General features: G+C 38.4%; 1 protein-coding gene across 2 annotated transcripts; it reads left to right on the top strand.

The window, feature by feature from the left end:
* Window positions 1–3,402: 3,402 nt before the first annotated feature.
* Window positions 3,403–16,169, top strand: ICS (isochorismate synthase 2, chloroplastic). Of its 2 annotated transcripts, XM_009395822.3 has the most exons (16): window positions 3,403–3,734; window positions 3,826–4,020; window positions 4,198–4,463; window positions 4,772–4,889; window positions 5,035–5,151; window positions 5,220–5,366; window positions 5,654–5,728; window positions 5,823–5,891; window positions 9,691–9,809; window positions 12,274–12,331; window positions 12,466–12,576; window positions 12,923–13,007; window positions 13,576–13,673; window positions 14,111–14,203; window positions 14,320–14,400; window positions 15,908–16,169. In XM_009395822.3, exons 1-15 carry the CDS (start codon window positions 3,663–3,665, stop codon window positions 14,395–14,397), a joined length of 1,701 nt encoding a protein of 566 aa, XP_009394097.2. In that variant the 5' UTR covers window positions 3,403–3,662; the 3' UTR covers window positions 14,398–14,400; window positions 15,908–16,169. The 2 variants fall into 2 exon arrangements, with proteins under 2 accessions (XP_009394097.2, XP_018679668.1); XM_018824123.2 differs by lacking the exon at window positions 3,403–3,734 and having other exon boundaries at window positions 3,829–4,020; window positions 4,181–4,463; window positions 15,908–16,111.
* The last annotated feature ends 1,123 nt before the right edge of the window (window positions 16,170–17,292 follow it).

Below are 17,292 nucleotides of genomic sequence, written 5' to 3'. Positions count from 1 at the left end.
TTGGCATCATCTGTTTGGACTTGGCAAAATCTTAGCATCTGTGATCATTCATTAATCTAACCCACTTCTATCCAATCATTTGGGACAGTCTTCATCCATATCTACTTATTACCAAACCACACGTTGGAAACTCAACTCGAAGATCTTTTGAGAAGGAAGCAGACAGTCACCAACTCTAATGTCATGCATACAGAAAATAATCGAGGTGTTATAGTCACAACTGTGATCTCCAAGTCATATATTATATGTATGTGAGGGAGCCAAGAGAAAACACAAGAAGTTGATTGCTGATCTAGACACTGCATCTCATCGCATCTCTAAGCATGCTTGCATCATTCAATCAGGCCACACCAATGAATAACTAAATTGGAATCACAGCAACGTAGTAACCAAATTGGAATCACAACAACGTAGTACGGTACGTGTGAGGCTACCCTACAAAATTTTGGAATGAGGTATAGTAGAACTCAGTCCGAGTGAGACGAAAGAAAGATAGGAGGAGATCAACGAAGCTAATGGCCGATGCCAGGGCTAGGGACGGATCCCAAAATCCTCTCGACATTGTTCTCGCTTGTGCCGTGATCACCGTTGCTCGGAGAAGACGGCGGCGGGCATCTCTTTGGGGAAACAGTACTTTGCAGTGAATCATCATCAGCTTCCAGGGGTCCAACCTTGTCGTTCTTCCCCAAGCAGAGCAGCTTCCTGGCGTGCAGAGGGGGTGTGAGGACGAGAGAGAGGACGAGCGCAAGTGTGATTGGCTTGCAGAACGAGGCCATGGAGAGAGGTGGGAGGATTTCGGGAAGGCCTGTGGGGGGTGGCTTTATACTGTGATGAGAGAGGGTGGTGTGCAGCGGAAGGAGAATTGCAATAACCAAATTATGACTTCTAATTTGAATGACTGAAAAGTTTCAATTGTCTCAGACTTGAGAGTCGAGGATTGAGGAGAACACTTGTCATGTCTCTCTCGTTAGGAGATCATTAGATTTAATTGAGACTCTCTCTCTCTCTCTCTCTCTCTCTCTCTAAAGGCCCATAATTTGGGTCGGAACAACTCAGCAAGCCGTGGCAATGGCCGTGTTTTCTCTTGCACGGGTGTGAAGGGGAAGATGACTCATAGGTGACTACCATCGTGGACCCAGTAACATGACTCGGCTCGGTGAAGACAAAAGAATCCACGTGTGGATAGACCCAAATGATTCCGATCTCCATCAAAGGTTTTCTGTCTTTTTTTTCCCTTAAATATTTAATAAATAGGAATTTCTTACACAAATTGAGGCCTGATTTAACCTTTTGTGTCCCGACGTAAGGCACGGGTGTTATGGCGATTTGTATGTGATCTCAATGGGCATGGCATATACATAGTCTTGATTTGGGAGAATCCCAACTCTATGTGATAAGTATTATTGTTATTGTTATTGTTATTGTTATTGTTGTTAATAATATTATAAATAATCTATAAAATTTTATAATTAATTTTTTATATAATTCTAATATATGTAATCTGATTTTTTTTAATCTGATTCACCCTAATTACTTCTCATATATATCTCATTTAAACCATGATAGCATATTAAAAATATTTTCTTAAAAAAATATTCAACACTAATAAATTTCACGTTTACAATAACATGTGATAGGGAAAATATTCTTCCCAAATAATAGTCCGACATGTGAGAGTACAGTTAGCAATGGAAAGATAACTTGAAGCCTCTACAAAAAAGAATATGTTCATAAATCAAATATTTTATCAAGGAATATTATCTGTCAAAATATGAAAACATACCTTTTTAAAGGATGCAAATGTTTGATTATTGATATGACTTGATTTTTGGGATATTATTGTATTCTTCTTCATTTTTGAAAACATATCTTTTTTGGAATATTATTATTGTGGTCTATAAAAAGGAAAATTTGAATCGTAATTGAAAATTAGAGAATTAATGAATGAAAGATTTTTTTTTTTTTTCCACAAAGCGTGAGTTGACAACGTGTGAGTTGTAAGAGGACATTCCAATGGTGAATCTCCATCAGTCATATATATAATATGTGAGAAGGTGAGATTTTCATCCTTGGCAGTTGCACAATTAGCTGAGTCTAACAGTTATTCTTTGTTATATTATCTATTTCTATTCTCTCTTTTGCTTACTCTATTCTTAAATAAAAGAATATATTTGCTTGTCATGAACTGGTCTTATGTCGCACACTTTATAGTCATAGTCTCTTAAGGAGTTCGCTATAGTATTTTACTATACAATGTAACTCTAGCAGTCATGGGACAGATTTTTGGGCATGTGGTGAAGTTAGCATGCCTTTCATTTAGTGGTGACAGGACAAAGTATCTCCTTCCTTTTTTGTTTTGCAGAGGTCAGACCTTCCAGTAGTAATATTCTTTCCCCATTCGATATATTGTCTGCTAATATAGAACAGTCTAGTTTTGTGGTTTTCATGTCAGCTTCACTAATTTTTTTGTTTGTTCGTGTTTTCATGGCATTTGACACTCATCCAGCTGCTCCTGTTTTTAAAGGATGTGATTGTCTGGAGCACATAAGAGTAACAACCACCATTAAATCCTTGTGTATTGCTGGATATAAGTTATTTTCAATCACCATTATGTTCTTTGTCAAGCACAGCAGTTGGTGCAGAGCTGACCCATAGCTTCTCTAGCAACGAGAACACACTCGACTTTGGAACTCAGCATACACTCGACCCTCAACACAACAATAGAGGCACGCTTTAACAATTATGGCAAGGCTAGTGCACTCGTCCAGCAAGAGTGGAAGTCAAAATCATTTTTCACCATCTCAGCAGAGGTTGACACCAGGGCCATTGAGAAGAGGTCAAAAATAGGCTTGTCCTTGGTGCTTAAGCCACGGTGAAAAGTTCATGGGTATTGTTTGCAGTGTACTCCCGTTTCAAAATTGAATGGAATGGAATAAGCTGAGAAAGGAACTATGGCCCGATTGGTGGCAGCATCATTTTTAGTTTTTTTCACGCTTATAGTTGTTTAACGTTTGGCATGGGGTTTTTGGCTCCCTGCTTGTTTTGATACTAGTCTGTGAGAATAATTCTTATCCAGCGATTGAAACCAGATATTGCCCTGCATATTACCATTTTCTTCCTAGATGTATAAACGGGTTGTGAGCAGAGTCCCATCACTGTCCTTTTGGGGAAGTGTAGCTTCCTCGAATTTCCATGCATTGGGTCATAAAATAGCGTCTACTTCTCTTGATTACTAGGAAATCTGAGCACAACCAAATAATTTGTATGAGAAACGAAGAAAATCTTTTCTTTTAATGGGCTCAATTGCATAAAAATGATCTCTCTCTCTCTCTCTCTCTCTCTCTCTCGCTCTCTCGGGTCAAAATGTATAAAATGATCTCTCGTGAGAGAGACAGGTACGTGTGAATAAAGCCAGTGGAAATGAGATGGAGGGGATCCTCATCGCCACATCCTTACAACGAGGGAATCAACTGAAGGGGTCGTCGCTTTGCCGAAACGGGTCATAGCATCCAACGACTATCGGTTCCTTATCTCCATGTCCTATCCCTTCCCTGGTGAACTCGTACTAATTGTCCAGTGACAGATTGATCTGAGCGCACCCCTGCCGCTGCCTTCTCCATCCTTCTCTTTCAACTCCTGTTCTTTACTACTCTTTCTCTACCATGGCCGCAGCGCTGGCTCGCTCCTCTGGTCGTCTAATGATTCCAAACGCCACCACTTCCTCCGCACAGCATGTGAGTTTCTCCTCTTTTTTTTTTTTTCTTTTCTGCCCTTATCCCTCTACTTTAGGAGTGCACAAGTAATGTTAGAGGTCCTGCTTGACAGAGGTATCGGAGTTGTTGGCTGTCCATGAACGGGTGTGGTGGGGCTGGCGGCTCCGACAAGGCGGTGGGCATCTGCGAGACAAGGACACTGGCCTCAGTGTCGGCCCCGGAGCTGGCGGTGCCGCAGCTAAAGCTGGCAGTCTCGGTGTTGGAGGCCAACCCGCCGCAGTCCGACTCCGGCATCATCCGTCTCCAGGTAATCAATCCGCCGCCTTATCAGCTTTAGACGATTCTGATTGGCTGGTAGACCGATTTGCTCTATAACAGCCGTCCATTCTTTGACCAAGAAAAAAACTGGTAGCGACTGCGAATAGATAAATATGTACGCGAATATATGATATATGTCTTTTAAACAGAATCCCACACCGCGCAGGTGCCGATACGGCAGCGGGCGGACGCGCTGGAGTGGCTGCAGGCGCAATCGCAACATCAGGTCCTGCCTCGCTGTTTCTTCTCCAGTAGAGGGCAGAGTCTAGATTTGACAAGCCTCTCGTTAGTCGGCAACGGAGGAGGGCTTGCGAGTACCGCCAAGGCTGATGGTGATGAGCAGGAATTGGTCAGCGTTGCCGGCGTTGGGTCCGCAGTCTTCTTCCAAGGGTCCTGTCCTTTTGCCTTGCAAGACTGGCAATCCATTAAAAGGTACATTTGATTCACTAATTCATTCTTGGCTCATCCCCTTCTTGATCCACTGTTCCGAGGGTTTGATCCTTCGTTGTCCGCCATCTGTCAAATTCAACCTTCTTCTTTCTTCATCACCGGGCACTTCTCTTTGTTTTTACTTGATAAACTAATCCTACCTAATTAAGCCAAACAACTTTGAAGGAATAAATATTAGCGACTGGTGCCCTGGCCTGCTACGTTTTCTTTTTGTTTCTTCTATTAGAATTACCCTCACTGCCTCGATTGCCAATAGTTAACCAATCTATCCCTTGTCTTGTCCTATCAAGATTTCTATGCAAGGACTGCCATCTTATTCGTGCGTATGGTGCCATGCGTTTTGATGCAAGGACTGTTGTTGCCCCCGAATGGGAGGATTTTGGTTCTTTTTACTTCATTGTTCCACAGGTACAAAAGTTCCTCTCGTTACCCTGCACTTGTTTACTTGCAATTGACTAATGTTCTTTGTCTCTATGTACTGTATTTAGAATTTTGAATGCAACAACTAGTTTTCGGTTCTTAACCGGATGCCACTGAAGTATTTCAATGACAGGTTGAGTTTGATCAGCTTCAAGAAAGTTCAATGCTCGCTTTGACTATCGCATGGGATAACAATCTTCTCTGGACGTGGCAAAAAGCAATGGATGAGCTTAAAGCTACACTGCAACAGGTCTGTAATGCAGCATGAATAGTGATAAATAACCTAGCCAAAATGTTAACGTACTGGTAGTTATGCAGATCTCCTCTTGCTTTGGTAGATTGAGGAAGTTAGATCCAAAAACAGCCATCATCAGTTTTCAGCATTTTCCATCCAAAGGGTCTTGGGATATATCTGTTAAAAGAGCTCTAGAGATAATAAATGGAAGAGAATCGGAGTTGGTGAAGGTACAACTAGTTTATTTGTGAAAATAACATCTTGACTAGTTATTATTTACTCATTATTAATAATTTTTACAAGATGTTACTCTTTAATGTTGATCATACAATCTGTCCTCAAATTTAACCAGCACATTCACTTCAGTAGTAGTTTCTTGGACTCATATCATGTGTTTTCTTTACTGCCAGGTCAAATTCATATTTTCCCTAGCTGCACTACTTGTTTATCCAAGCCTTTAATCCTGTTCTGGCAATATGTTTGTATTTCCTTCAGTGACATGTTTGAATTTTCTTAGGTCGTACTTGCACGGTGTAGTAAATATATTATCGATACTACGATGGATCCTTTAGTATTATTAGCTAGTTTAAAGGTATGTTCTTGCTGTTGCTCAAACTCTTACATCTTAATTATATACTAATTGGTTACTGGCTAAATTCAACTGCTTCCACTTTTGTCCTTGACAGGCTGAAAGCCAAAACGCATACCAATTCTATATACAGCCACCTGGTGCACCAGCATTTATTGGAAATACAGTATGTTAAGTAGACCGACTTCTATTTATCCTTTTATTGCTTAACTCACAACAATACTTGTACAATTTGAGGTTATTGCATTGCATCTTAGTCACTGAAGAGTGAAGACATTCTCAATGTACTCAAGTTTGAAGAACTGTTTGGAACATCTGACTTTATATATGGGCTCTTTATTGATGCCAAAGATTAGTGGCTTTTATAATCATATTCCTTAGTCCTCCTTCAGAATTTTAGCCTATAAGCTCTGTCAGGATATTCAAATAATCAATTTTACATTAAGAAATTCTGACAGACTGTCCAAATTTCTTTCTGCATAATTTTGTTAGCCGCAAATTGTTTTCTACAATACATCATCTGATCATCATATACTTCTAATTTTTTTTTTCAAAACCTATAAAGTTGTTGGAAGAAGCATAAGAAAATGTTTAAAGAAAGCTAGGTAAATGAGATAAAAAAAATGCTTGCTGTCCGAATGTATAATTGCATAGTGCTTATTGTGAATATGATAAGGTCTTTATGGTTTTGTCATAGAAGGAGAAGAGGAAGAAAGGGATAAGATCACTTCGAGGGGATTGACCTCCTTGATCACTTTGAGGGGATCGGCCTCCTAGGGTTTGACAAAAGTTGAAATGTTATTTTCTTGATGAAGAAAAGAAGTAGATACATCCCTATTTATAGAGTTCTACTCCCGAGTCCATTAAGACTTGGACTCCTAATCAAAATAATAAATCTCAAATAAGAACCCTAACCGACTAGAAGGTCTAGCTGACTTCTACTGGAACTAGAAAACTCAAGAGAACATTACATCAGTTTAGGACTCAAAAACTCAGAAATTTAAGAGTTCTTAACATTCCTCACCCCTTCAAATCAGCCTTGTCCTCAAGGTTGAGCAGCATCGAGTAGTGGGAACTTCTCATTTAGCATCTTGTAGGACTAACAAGTGGCATCTTCAATTAGTAAGTTGGCCCATTGCACTAATACTTCAGTCACAGGATATCTGTGGTGCATCACAACCTGTTGATCAATTAAGTAGGGTCTACACTTCATGATAGTATAAGCAATGGGTCGGCCTTCCGATGTAGTAGTCATTGCAGTCTTCCGAAGAACCCTCTCCATTCGATGGCTAGTGATGGTTGTGACCTTACTTCCACGTCTTCCCTTTAGGATCACCTACTTTCCGTTAATAAAAAACTTCATGATTAGTTTAGAAAAATTTCAGAAAACATCACCTAAGGTTGATAGTTATTTAATTCTAAGCACCACTTTGAAATCTTCCAAGGGTAGCAAAAAGAAATCCACAAGCAATTCTTGGCCCTGCATAATCAATTTTATCTTTGAACACTTGCTATCACAAGTTAGAATCCGTCCATCAATGACCTTTATTTCAAATTTGTCACAGTCTTCAATGTGGTAGGCCAATCGTGCAACAACCTTACTGTCCATAAAATTGTTAGTTCTACCAGTATCAATCGAAATAGTAACAGGCTAATGTTTCGAAGTTCCTCCAACTTTTATAATTTGCGGGTTAGAGTAGTCGGCCAATGCATGCACTGTATGTGTGATAGGTATAACATCATTATCAGTATCCATACCTTCATGATCGGAGTCCACATTGTCAGCTTCCGGTTCCTCCTCGATCGGTTCAATCATCAGAAGCTTCCCTTGTTTGCATTGGTACTCCTTACTCTACTTTTCATCACAATGCCATCGCAAACCTTTCGCTGTTCTTTCCTTGAGTTTTTCTCGGGTTAGTCTTCGGATGTTAGGGTTTCGGCTAAGAATAGATGGGGTGGGCGACTTGCTGATCATCTGTTTGTTGTCATTTCTTTTATGGCGATTCTCTATGTTAATTTTTTCCTCATGCAAATGTGCAAATGAGATCGCAGCTGTTCGGACTAGTCTCTAGCTTGATTTGACAATCGTTCAAATCCGCTCTGATATTCTAGCACTATAGGACTCTGACGAATTTTGGCTAGTTGCCCATCAACATTCTCGTACTCAGATGATCCAAAGCGAACAAGAAGTCCTCTCTTGAATTGCTCCCACGAGGAGACCCCGTGATAGGTTTCGTACCAATCATACCATTAGATTGCATCTCCATCTAGTTGGATTGAAGCTATTTCCACCTCAGATTCTTCTGGAGTTCTATGAAAACGAAAAAAAATTTCTACCCTAAGATCCAATTGGTCGGATCACCATCTTCCCATATTGGAACTTCCACCTTCATGCGTGGGTAGCTTATGTCATGTTCTTTGTGCCTTTTTCCTGTGTCTCCAGATTGGTTCAATGTCGGACTTGAGCTTTCATCTTGTTGAAACTTGATGAAGTTCTCCGATATGCTCCTTTTGAAATCATTAAGGGTTTCCTGCAGTCGGTTCTCAATTCTGGCTTCCAAGGCTTCAGTTGGACTTTTATTGAATTATCAGTAGTCATTGCAAAGGACTGCAGATCTGTAATTCTCAACTTCTGTTTCTGGTGTCGGGTTAAGGGCATCAGCATTGTCCTATTCAATGCAGCTGTTGTGACGTTGGTCGGTGGTAGCGCTGTGGGCGTGAAGGGTGACTGCGAGGATGCCGATGAAGCCTTGGACACCAAGAGGCTAGGAGGCAGTGATGGTGGCACGGCTAGGAACAGCGTCACCGGGGGCTCGCCACGGTCGCTGCGTGGAGGGTTGCTGCTACTGAGGGCTGGGAGGCAGCGTCGCCGAGGGCTCACCGCGGTCGTTGCTTGGAGGGTCGCTGCTGCCGAGGGCTGGGAGGCAGCGAAGCTCGCTGCGGTCGCTGGGTGGAGGGATCGCTGCTGTTGAAGGCTGGGAGGCAGCGTGAGCAGAGGAGACCGCGATGAGTCGTGGGGAAAACGCAGCGGCAGTGACGAAGGGAGGGAAGAAGAAGGGCTCGATTGGGAAGCGCGGCGATTGCGTGGCTGGTTAGCAGCGGGGCGCTGAGCGATCGGTGTGGGAACTGCCAATCAGCAGGCTGGAAGGCATGCGACTGGAAGGAGACGCTAGGAGTGCCATCTCCGGTTGGGGCATGGCTGAGGAGAGAGATGGCGACGGATGATGGGATGTGGGAAGTTGCAGCGAGAACGCTGTGGCTGGTTAGCAACGGGACGCTGAGCGATTGGTGTGGGAACTGCCGATCAGCAGGCTGGAGGCGTGCGGCTGGAAGAAGACGCTGGCAGTGCCGTCTCCAAGGGGGCGCAGCTGAGGAGAGAGATGGCGATGGACGATGGGATATGGGGAGTTCAGCGGGAATGCCGAGGATCGCTGCTCTGATACCAGATGATAAGACCCCTAAAGTTTTATCATAGAAGGAGAAGAGGAAAAAAGGGATAAGATCACTTCGAGGGGATCGGCCTTCTAGGGTTTGCCAAAAGGTTGAAATGTTATTTTCTTGATGAAGAAAAGAAAAAGATACATCCCTATTTATTAAGTTCCACTCCTAAATCCATTAAGACTTGGACTCCTAATCAAAATAGTAAATCATAAATAAAACCCCTAGCCGACTAGAAGGCCTAGCCGACTCCTATTGGAACTAGAAAACTCAAAAGAATATTACATCAGTTTAGGACTCAGAAACTCAAAATTTTAAGGGTTCCTAACAGAATAGTGTTTGGTTTTCTCAAATCTGAATATAATTTATTGATATCTTGTTGGCAGTCTGTCATTCTTGTCATCCCAATTATTTTGTACTTCAGTTTTTAGGTTCTTAATTTCATCCCTGCTGTTAATGAAATTTCTTGGTATACTAAGAAGAATGTTGTGATACTAAAGATATTCCACATGAACCATTCTGAATAGCCAGAGCAGTTATTTCATCGGAAATGCTTCCATGTTACAAGCGAGGCTTTAGCTGGAACACGTGCTAGGGGTGTAACTAAGGCTGAAGATCTGCAGATTGGTCAAGATCTACTATTCAGGTTGCTATTTTCTGTTTCTATTTCTTCTATCAAAAAAATGTCTTTCTTCCATTAAATTAAGATTTACATTTTCATGTTTACGTGTATAAGGAAGGCTGCAATTCCATTTTTCTTCCTGCAAAACCATTTTATAACCTCTTAATTGTAATCATGTAGTTCACCTCACCTCTTTGTTGCTTCACAATTAGCATTTCTAATGTCTTTCTGTATCACCATTTACTTTTTTTTTTTTTCATGTTTGGAAATGCATGAAAATTTATGTAATCAATATGAGTAAACAACAACCATTCAGTTTTAATCATGGGAATTCATCATGGCCATTCAAAATAACCAATTTTCTATGAAGTTATATATATGCCAAAGACAAGCTCTTATATTGTTTACATGCGTAATAGGAGTTTGGTAAGAGACTAAACTTTTAGCTTAGGATTTGTTTCCAATTTATAATTGTAGAGGCTTATCATAATGATTGAACCATCACATGAGATTAGACATTAAGCAACTATATCATGATCTACGGACCATATAAGTTGTCACTTCCTACTCGCAGCCCAAAGGTAGACTCTCCTCACCTCTCCTACCCTCTCTTCTCATCTCCTTGCCTTTCTTCTCCTTCCATCTTCTCCCATCTCTTCTCTCCTCCCCTATTCTCCTCTCCTTCCCCTCTTCCTACAGTATCTCCTTGTCCCACCATACCACCAATCTGAGGTGTAACCCACTAGTGACATAAGTCCCACCTTGATCGATAAGGCGAGAATGAATCTCTAGCCGACTATATCATGAGGTTCAACAAGACTTGGCAAGTACAGTTCACACTCGTCCATGACGATCCATGCTTTCATCAAAAGCATACGGTTATCATGACTTATTATGATGTTCTTCGATATCCATGAGCACCTGATATGATATAAGGGTGCTTTGTTTGTGCACGATGCATTTGCCTAAGATAAAATGGAATCCAAAGAACATGACATGATCATCTAGCCTAAAGTGTCTCTTTTTCGGGCAATGCATTTGCTCGAGACAAAAAAAGCACCCGAAGTGCCAAATGTATCCCAAGTGCATGATGTATTTGCCCAAGACATAAAGACATCCAAAATATCTTATGCACTCGATGCATCCCAAAGCACCTCTTTTGTATGTGATGTATCCATTCAGGATGCAAAGGATACAAAAGCATGAAGTGTCTATCTGCTCAAGCGACAGTCGTTGCCTCGACGGAGGATTAGGATTTTTATCAAATTATAATTTTTCCCTCCTTTCGAGATTATGGCTTTAAGTCAAATTACAGTTTTGCCCTTATGTATTTTATTACTATCTTTTAGTATTTTGACAGTTCTGCCCTTCATAAATGTCATAATTCCATCTCATATCCTTTTGGCAAAATTATATTTTTGTCCTTATGAATTTGAGAATTTCTGATTTATATCCTCAATTATAAAATTGATCAATATGATTTATTTTAATTGAATTTGATCATGACTATATTTTTTACTATTGATTGGATTTAGTTTTGAACAAATTTGAGAAAAATTAAATTTTTGATCAATTTTATTTTTGATTTGATTAATTGGGCTGATGTTTAGCTCAATTCTGAGCTTGCCCAATTAAATAAAATTGACTGATTTAATTTAATATTTTGTGTGAAAATAAAAAAATATAAATTATTGTTTCAAGTTCTGAATCCTTAATAACCTTTCCTCATCTGAACATTATAGGACTCAAAAAACATGATAGGCCGGGTCGATTTCGGTAAGTCGAAGTGACGATCAAGTTTTGACTATATTACATTGTGGATATGGATGTGGATGGTACAATGACAGACAACAATATCCAACTTGATTATATGTATATATTAATTAACTGGATCTGTTTTTTGGTCCAGTTTCACACCACCTCTTAGAATTATTTATTGGCATTAAAATCTTTTTTAAACCATATCTATTTTGTGGAGCATATTTTGGGGGAGAAATAATAATTTTGAAGTTTGGTTAAAGGTAATCCTAGTAGAGATTTTCCTTTAATGGAGAATATACTTCAAATAGTAATCTGATGTTTGTTTCTTTCCTTTCTCTAGGGTCTAAACATGGTATTTTTGCAATCTTTTTTGGTTGATTTTTGCTTCTAATTTCCCCACATTATATCTCTGTCTTAAATATTCTTAAAGAATTGATTGTGTCAAATAATATATATGTGAGATGTGATCATATCCAGCTGTTAGCTAGGGTCAATGATATACCAACTATTTTGTGGTGTACCAATGCAAATCTAGTTCTTTAACTTCTATGAGTACTTTTTTACAGAAAGGAGTACCATTTTTCCTACATTTTGATGCTAAGTTAACCTGTTAATGATTTACATAATCTATGCACTTTAACTTGCCAATTTCTGGTTTGAGTTGTTTCTTCTGTACAAGAAAATTAAATACGGGCAGATAAGACAGTGATCTTTTGTTAACTTGCAGCCCTAAAGATAATATTGAGTTTGTTATAGTACGGGAGAGCATTAGAAGAAAACTACAGGCAAGTTGAGTTCAATAGTTTCTGCTAGCATCTTGGCTTTCTAGTTTCACCTTTGGTTAGTCCTCTTACATCTCTTACAACTTGCTGGTTGATGTTCCTTGTGTCTTTTCTGTTTCTTGTACTTTTCCTATTAGATCATTTGTGATGAGGTTCACATTGAGCCCAGTAAAGCACTTCGAAAACTTCCTAGAATCCAGCATTTATCAGCCCAATTATCAGGCAGATTGAGAGATGAAGACAGTGAGGTAGATCTCAAAAATTTTAATTGGTCTGTTATTCCTGTTGTACGAGTGTTTGCACATCTAAAGATATGCACAGCTACTTATACATCCCTTGTTTCATATTTTAGGCATTCTAGGTTGTTATTTATGGGTATGGATTTTCATTCATTAACTTTATGATGGAAGCACCTTGGGTGAATCCTTCACACAAATTATATGTTTTCTCGAGTCCTTATACCTCCCTTCCCAATTATGTGCCACACTTGTTGAGGACTCCTAGATGATATTGTGACTCTGTTGCATATGGAGTATGTGGTATAACCAGATTCTCTCTAGCTTGTTGAATGCTGATCTTTGTAATTCTCTGCAGTTCGACATTCTGACATCCCTCCACCCAAGTCCAGCTGTTTGTGGATTGCCTACAGAGGAGGCTCGTCGATTTATAAAAGAAAATGGCATGTATCTCACCTTTAGTTTTGTTTCTATAGCTATGCCTTTGGAAATGTTTTAGTTATATCATATATAGTAAGGTACTATTTTATATAGTTAAGTTGAGGTTTCAGAAGCTTGTTCTCTTGGACAATCAATCTTGTAAGTTATGAACAAATTTCTGGCTGTCCTATATTGTTGCAATTCTCTGGATGAATATTTGGAGTTTATACATATCACAATCACATTTATATCTTTGATAACCTTTACCTCCTACAATCTCAATATAAATGAAAAACTACACAAGATACTTAACCTTTTTTAGAATTTTTTATGCTATCAATAAGCTGGAGGTAACAAAACTACACAAATTATAGCAAAAGTTGATCATTATATTACATAGCTATTTATTCATGCTACCAACAGATGTACATAGACAAAATAAATATCAATTTATGATACATAAATGGAGAAAATTGTAAGTGTGAGTCAGATGAAGAGGTATTTGAAGATGTTATATGATTTAACTAATCTCTTGGAACTTAAGAGTGAATCTTTTTTATTATATCATGAGAATTTGTTTGACTTTGCTAGAAATGTTTGATCGAGGAATGTATGCTGGCCCTGTTGGTTGGTTTGGCGGTCGAGAAAGTGAATTTGCCGTTGGGATCAGATCAGCTTTGGTGAAAAATGTAAGCTAGCTTTTCTATTTTCAACAATCAATGCTTGATTTTCTGACCATTGACAACATCTAAAGAATATCTTGCAATGTTTTCTTTTTCTTGTTATATTTGATTCTCAAAATAGTTCTGATTTGCTGCACGGCGCATCCTGAGTTTTCTGGTGAATGTAATAGATCGAAGCAGGAATTGTGTAGGAATTCACTGCTGACATAATTGACTACTGCAGGGTTTTATTTTCTATCTAGTTATGGACACGAATTTTCAAACTGCAAGGACTTTCTACTCTAATCTTATTATTGTATCACATGACTCTGAGGACTGTTAATTCATAACTGTTTTAGTAAACCATGTATATTCTCTTGTTTGTTTGGGTATTCTTTTTTCCTTTCAACTATGGAATGGTAGAACTTTTCATCTAAGTATTTGTTCACTTGCTTCAATTTCAGGGTGTTAGTATATTAGTTTTTGCTGGTGCTGGAATTGTTGAGGGAACTATTCCTTCTTTGGAGTGGGAAGAGCTGGAGTTGAAAGAATCCCAGGTTTCCATTCCTCTGTTCCTTCTCACAATCCCTCTTGTGTTTCACTTTTTTTCCCTGTCATTGTTTTCATTCTTGTATAGTTGCTCCATTTTATACATTTTCTATAAACATTACAGTTCACAAAGTTGTTCCAGTACCAAAACCCCATGGTTTGCCATCAAAAAGCAAAGAGTACGACGAGCACTGCCAACTAAAAAGTATGTAATAAAATCTTGATCTCTCTCAAGCACATAACTAGTGAAGAAATATCCAAATCTGTGATTTTTTTTCTTGTTGGTCCATTGGTCCATATTCTCTATTTTTCTGGTGACTTTGGTAATGTAACTCTCCAGTAGAAGAAAATAGGGGCTAATGACACAAGATTTAGATATTTAAATAAATCATGTCATGCAAAACTATTACAAAGCAAGAGTTTTGCTGCTCTTTTGATAACAGAACATATCTTTGAATTTATAATCAGAAATCGTGCATTGTTCCTGTGAAATGATAGATGGTGCCCAAAGTATTATCTCTGTTTCTATCAGTGTTAGACATATATGGATACATGAATCACATTTGCATGATTCACTAGTAGACAAAAAAAAGGTGTTACAGCTACAAGCATGAGTTCTCCGACAGTTAAATCATAATGTTGTTAAAATATGAAGATACTCTAGTAAAGACTTTTGACAGATTATTACAAGGTCTTGAGCTCGAATCCCACCTCTGTCACTTATCCTTTACAAAAAAAAAAATGCAGAACAAGATAATATTCTTCTTTACTGTCATCAAATCATTTTTATATTTTGTTTAAAGAGAGAAATGTGAAGCAGTGGATGATAAGTTTACAAGTAATAGAACCAAAAATGTTCTAGTCTTATGTCATCATCATATCATATTTATTTTTTTGTTTAAGGAGATAATGTTATTAGATTAGTTGATACATAAAAAAATGTTAACTAAAACACCTGGTATAATCCTGTGTACGCAATCGGCAAGGGTGGATGCAAGAGTCTAGAGGCTACTGGCATTTATGTATGTGTACCTTCACTATATAAATAGTACACCATTTGCATACATCACTCATCAACTATTGTGTGCCTGTGCTTGGGATGTTTGCATGACTTGTTCAAAAAGATATGTATTTGTACATATGAATATATGCATCTCTTTCTTTATTGGGATCCTTGAATAAATATTCGAATGGGCAAATTCAGCCCTTTTGTATGTGCACACATGCTCGTGGATGTGTTGTGTGTATATGCTTTGTGTTTTTTTTCTAAAGGAAAATGACGACCTTCAGGGACACTAGAAGACCACAAAAGTAGAGAATTTTGTATTCACACGTCTGATTTGTTTTTGTTTTGTGCTCGTAGAATGTGTTGCTTTATAGCTGGTTGTCTAGTGCGATCTTGCTGCTTGTGTGTGTGTTAAAAATAAACATGCGCATATTTGATGTGTAATTTGTGAGGCTGCCTTTCTTTTTGTATCTTCTTCTGCTTTAAGGACTCCTTGCATTATTGAAATGAATTCTGCTGTATGAATACGTTATTATCTTTCTGACCACGTTGCACATTTTTGGTATTGGGTTTTTCCTTTTTCTGTATGTGGAATGACTTGCTGTACATATATTGCATCCTTGCTTGCTGGAAGTATTTAAAAGTGGTTGATCTTGTACTACATACCACTATCGACATCATATGACTTTGATCCTCTCATTTGCAGTGTTTCTAGATACATCCAGGGCCTCAAGCAGACTCTTTTGATGGCCACCGTTGAGTGATCACATAGAATGGCTGTGTAAATATTCTTTCCATCTACAATAAACAAGCTTGAAAAATGATTGTCCCACGAGAATTGTTGGGATTAATGATTCTAATGTTTGTAGGAACACGAGAATTCATAATCCATTGCAAGTGTATTATACTATACTAGGTACTTGTAATTAAATTGCCATAAATGATGCGAGTGTGCATATTATGCTTCATTTTTTTGTTATGGGATTCTTAGTTGAAAGAACGTCACTTGTCTACAACAATGCATGTATTGGTGGATAATCACTTAAAAACTTGGTTTACCTGCATTTGCTCGATTTAGATACCATGAGGTAAAGCTAGCTGTTGCTAACTAGTATGGCTCTCCCTATAGGTTATCCAAAAGTGTAAAGAATTAAACGAAGTGGATAGAAAGATAGAAATTTTAGCAGAAATTATGAAATGTATGTACTTGTATAGTTCATTTAGATAGTAAACTCTAGATAGCTATTTATAACTATGAAATGTATGAATAATGTATAGTTCATTTAGATAGTAAGCTCTTGATAGCTATTTATAACTATGAAATATATGAATTAGTAGCGTGCCGTGCACAGAGAGAAGGAGAGAGAAAGTAAGGTTTCTAAGTTTTCTACTTGACGATCGATAGTCAAACGTTGTCAATTTTGACTCAAATTTTATGTGAAGAATCCTTGTAGCAAACTCTACAATCCTAACGGTGTTGATCTACAGTTTACCCTCTCTGAGGTATTTTCTTACTATATCCACTTTGTGAGATTTGGAATTCTTTTATGTGGAGATTCATCCTATGTAATGAAGATATGCTATTCTTGAGCCAAGATCTATGATCTTGATGTTATTGTGAACCTCTGATTATTCTAGAGAAGATATATTGTAAACCTATTATCATTACTATTGATAGTGAAAGTTTGAGGTGGACTATGGTCCCGTGGTTTTGCCCATATTGGGTTTTTCACGTTAAAAGATTTGATCTCACTGTGTGATTGATTATTTTCTCTATTGTTTATGCTGTGCTGGTTGATATTTACATTTGGATATCAAGTTGGTATTTTGATGAGGAACTCATTTTGATACACAAAGAGGGAAAAGAATATTCCGCTTTAATAGGTTTTGTCCCAACAAGTGGTATCAGAGCAACAGGTTGTTTGGTGCTAGTATTTTCTTCTATGATTGAAATGGAGCAGTTAGATGTATGATTAAATTGAACTCATCAAATTATTCTACTCGGAGGCGTATGATGGAAGATTTGCTTTATTGCAAAGATTTGTATAAGCCCATCAAGGTTAAAGATAAACCTTCTACTATAGACGATGA

The sequence above is a fragment of the Musa acuminata genome, chromosome BXJ1-3 (assembly GCF_036884655.1).
Source record: "Musa acuminata AAA Group cultivar baxijiao chromosome BXJ1-3, Cavendish_Baxijiao_AAA, whole genome shotgun sequence".
NCBI classification, from domain to species: domain Eukaryota; kingdom Viridiplantae; phylum Streptophyta; class Magnoliopsida; order Zingiberales; family Musaceae; genus Musa; species Musa acuminata.
Note: the sequence above shows the minus strand (reverse complement) of the source record. Positions and strands in the feature narration are given on the sequence as shown.

Bases quoted from the DNA above. Each gene is read 5' to 3' on its own strand.
- ICS (XM_009395822.3), top strand. From the start codon at position 3,663: ATGGCCGCAGCGCTGGCTCGCTCCTCTGGTCGTCTAATGATTCCAAAC. The intron at 5,892-9,690 runs GTATGTTAAGTA...CATTCTGAATAG, and splicing joins CAGCATTTATTGGAAATACA to CCAGAGCAGTTATTTCATCG. The intron at 12,577-12,922 runs GTAGATCTCAAA...AATTCTCTGCAG, and splicing joins TGAGAGATGAAGACAGTGAG to TTCGACATTCTGACATCCCT.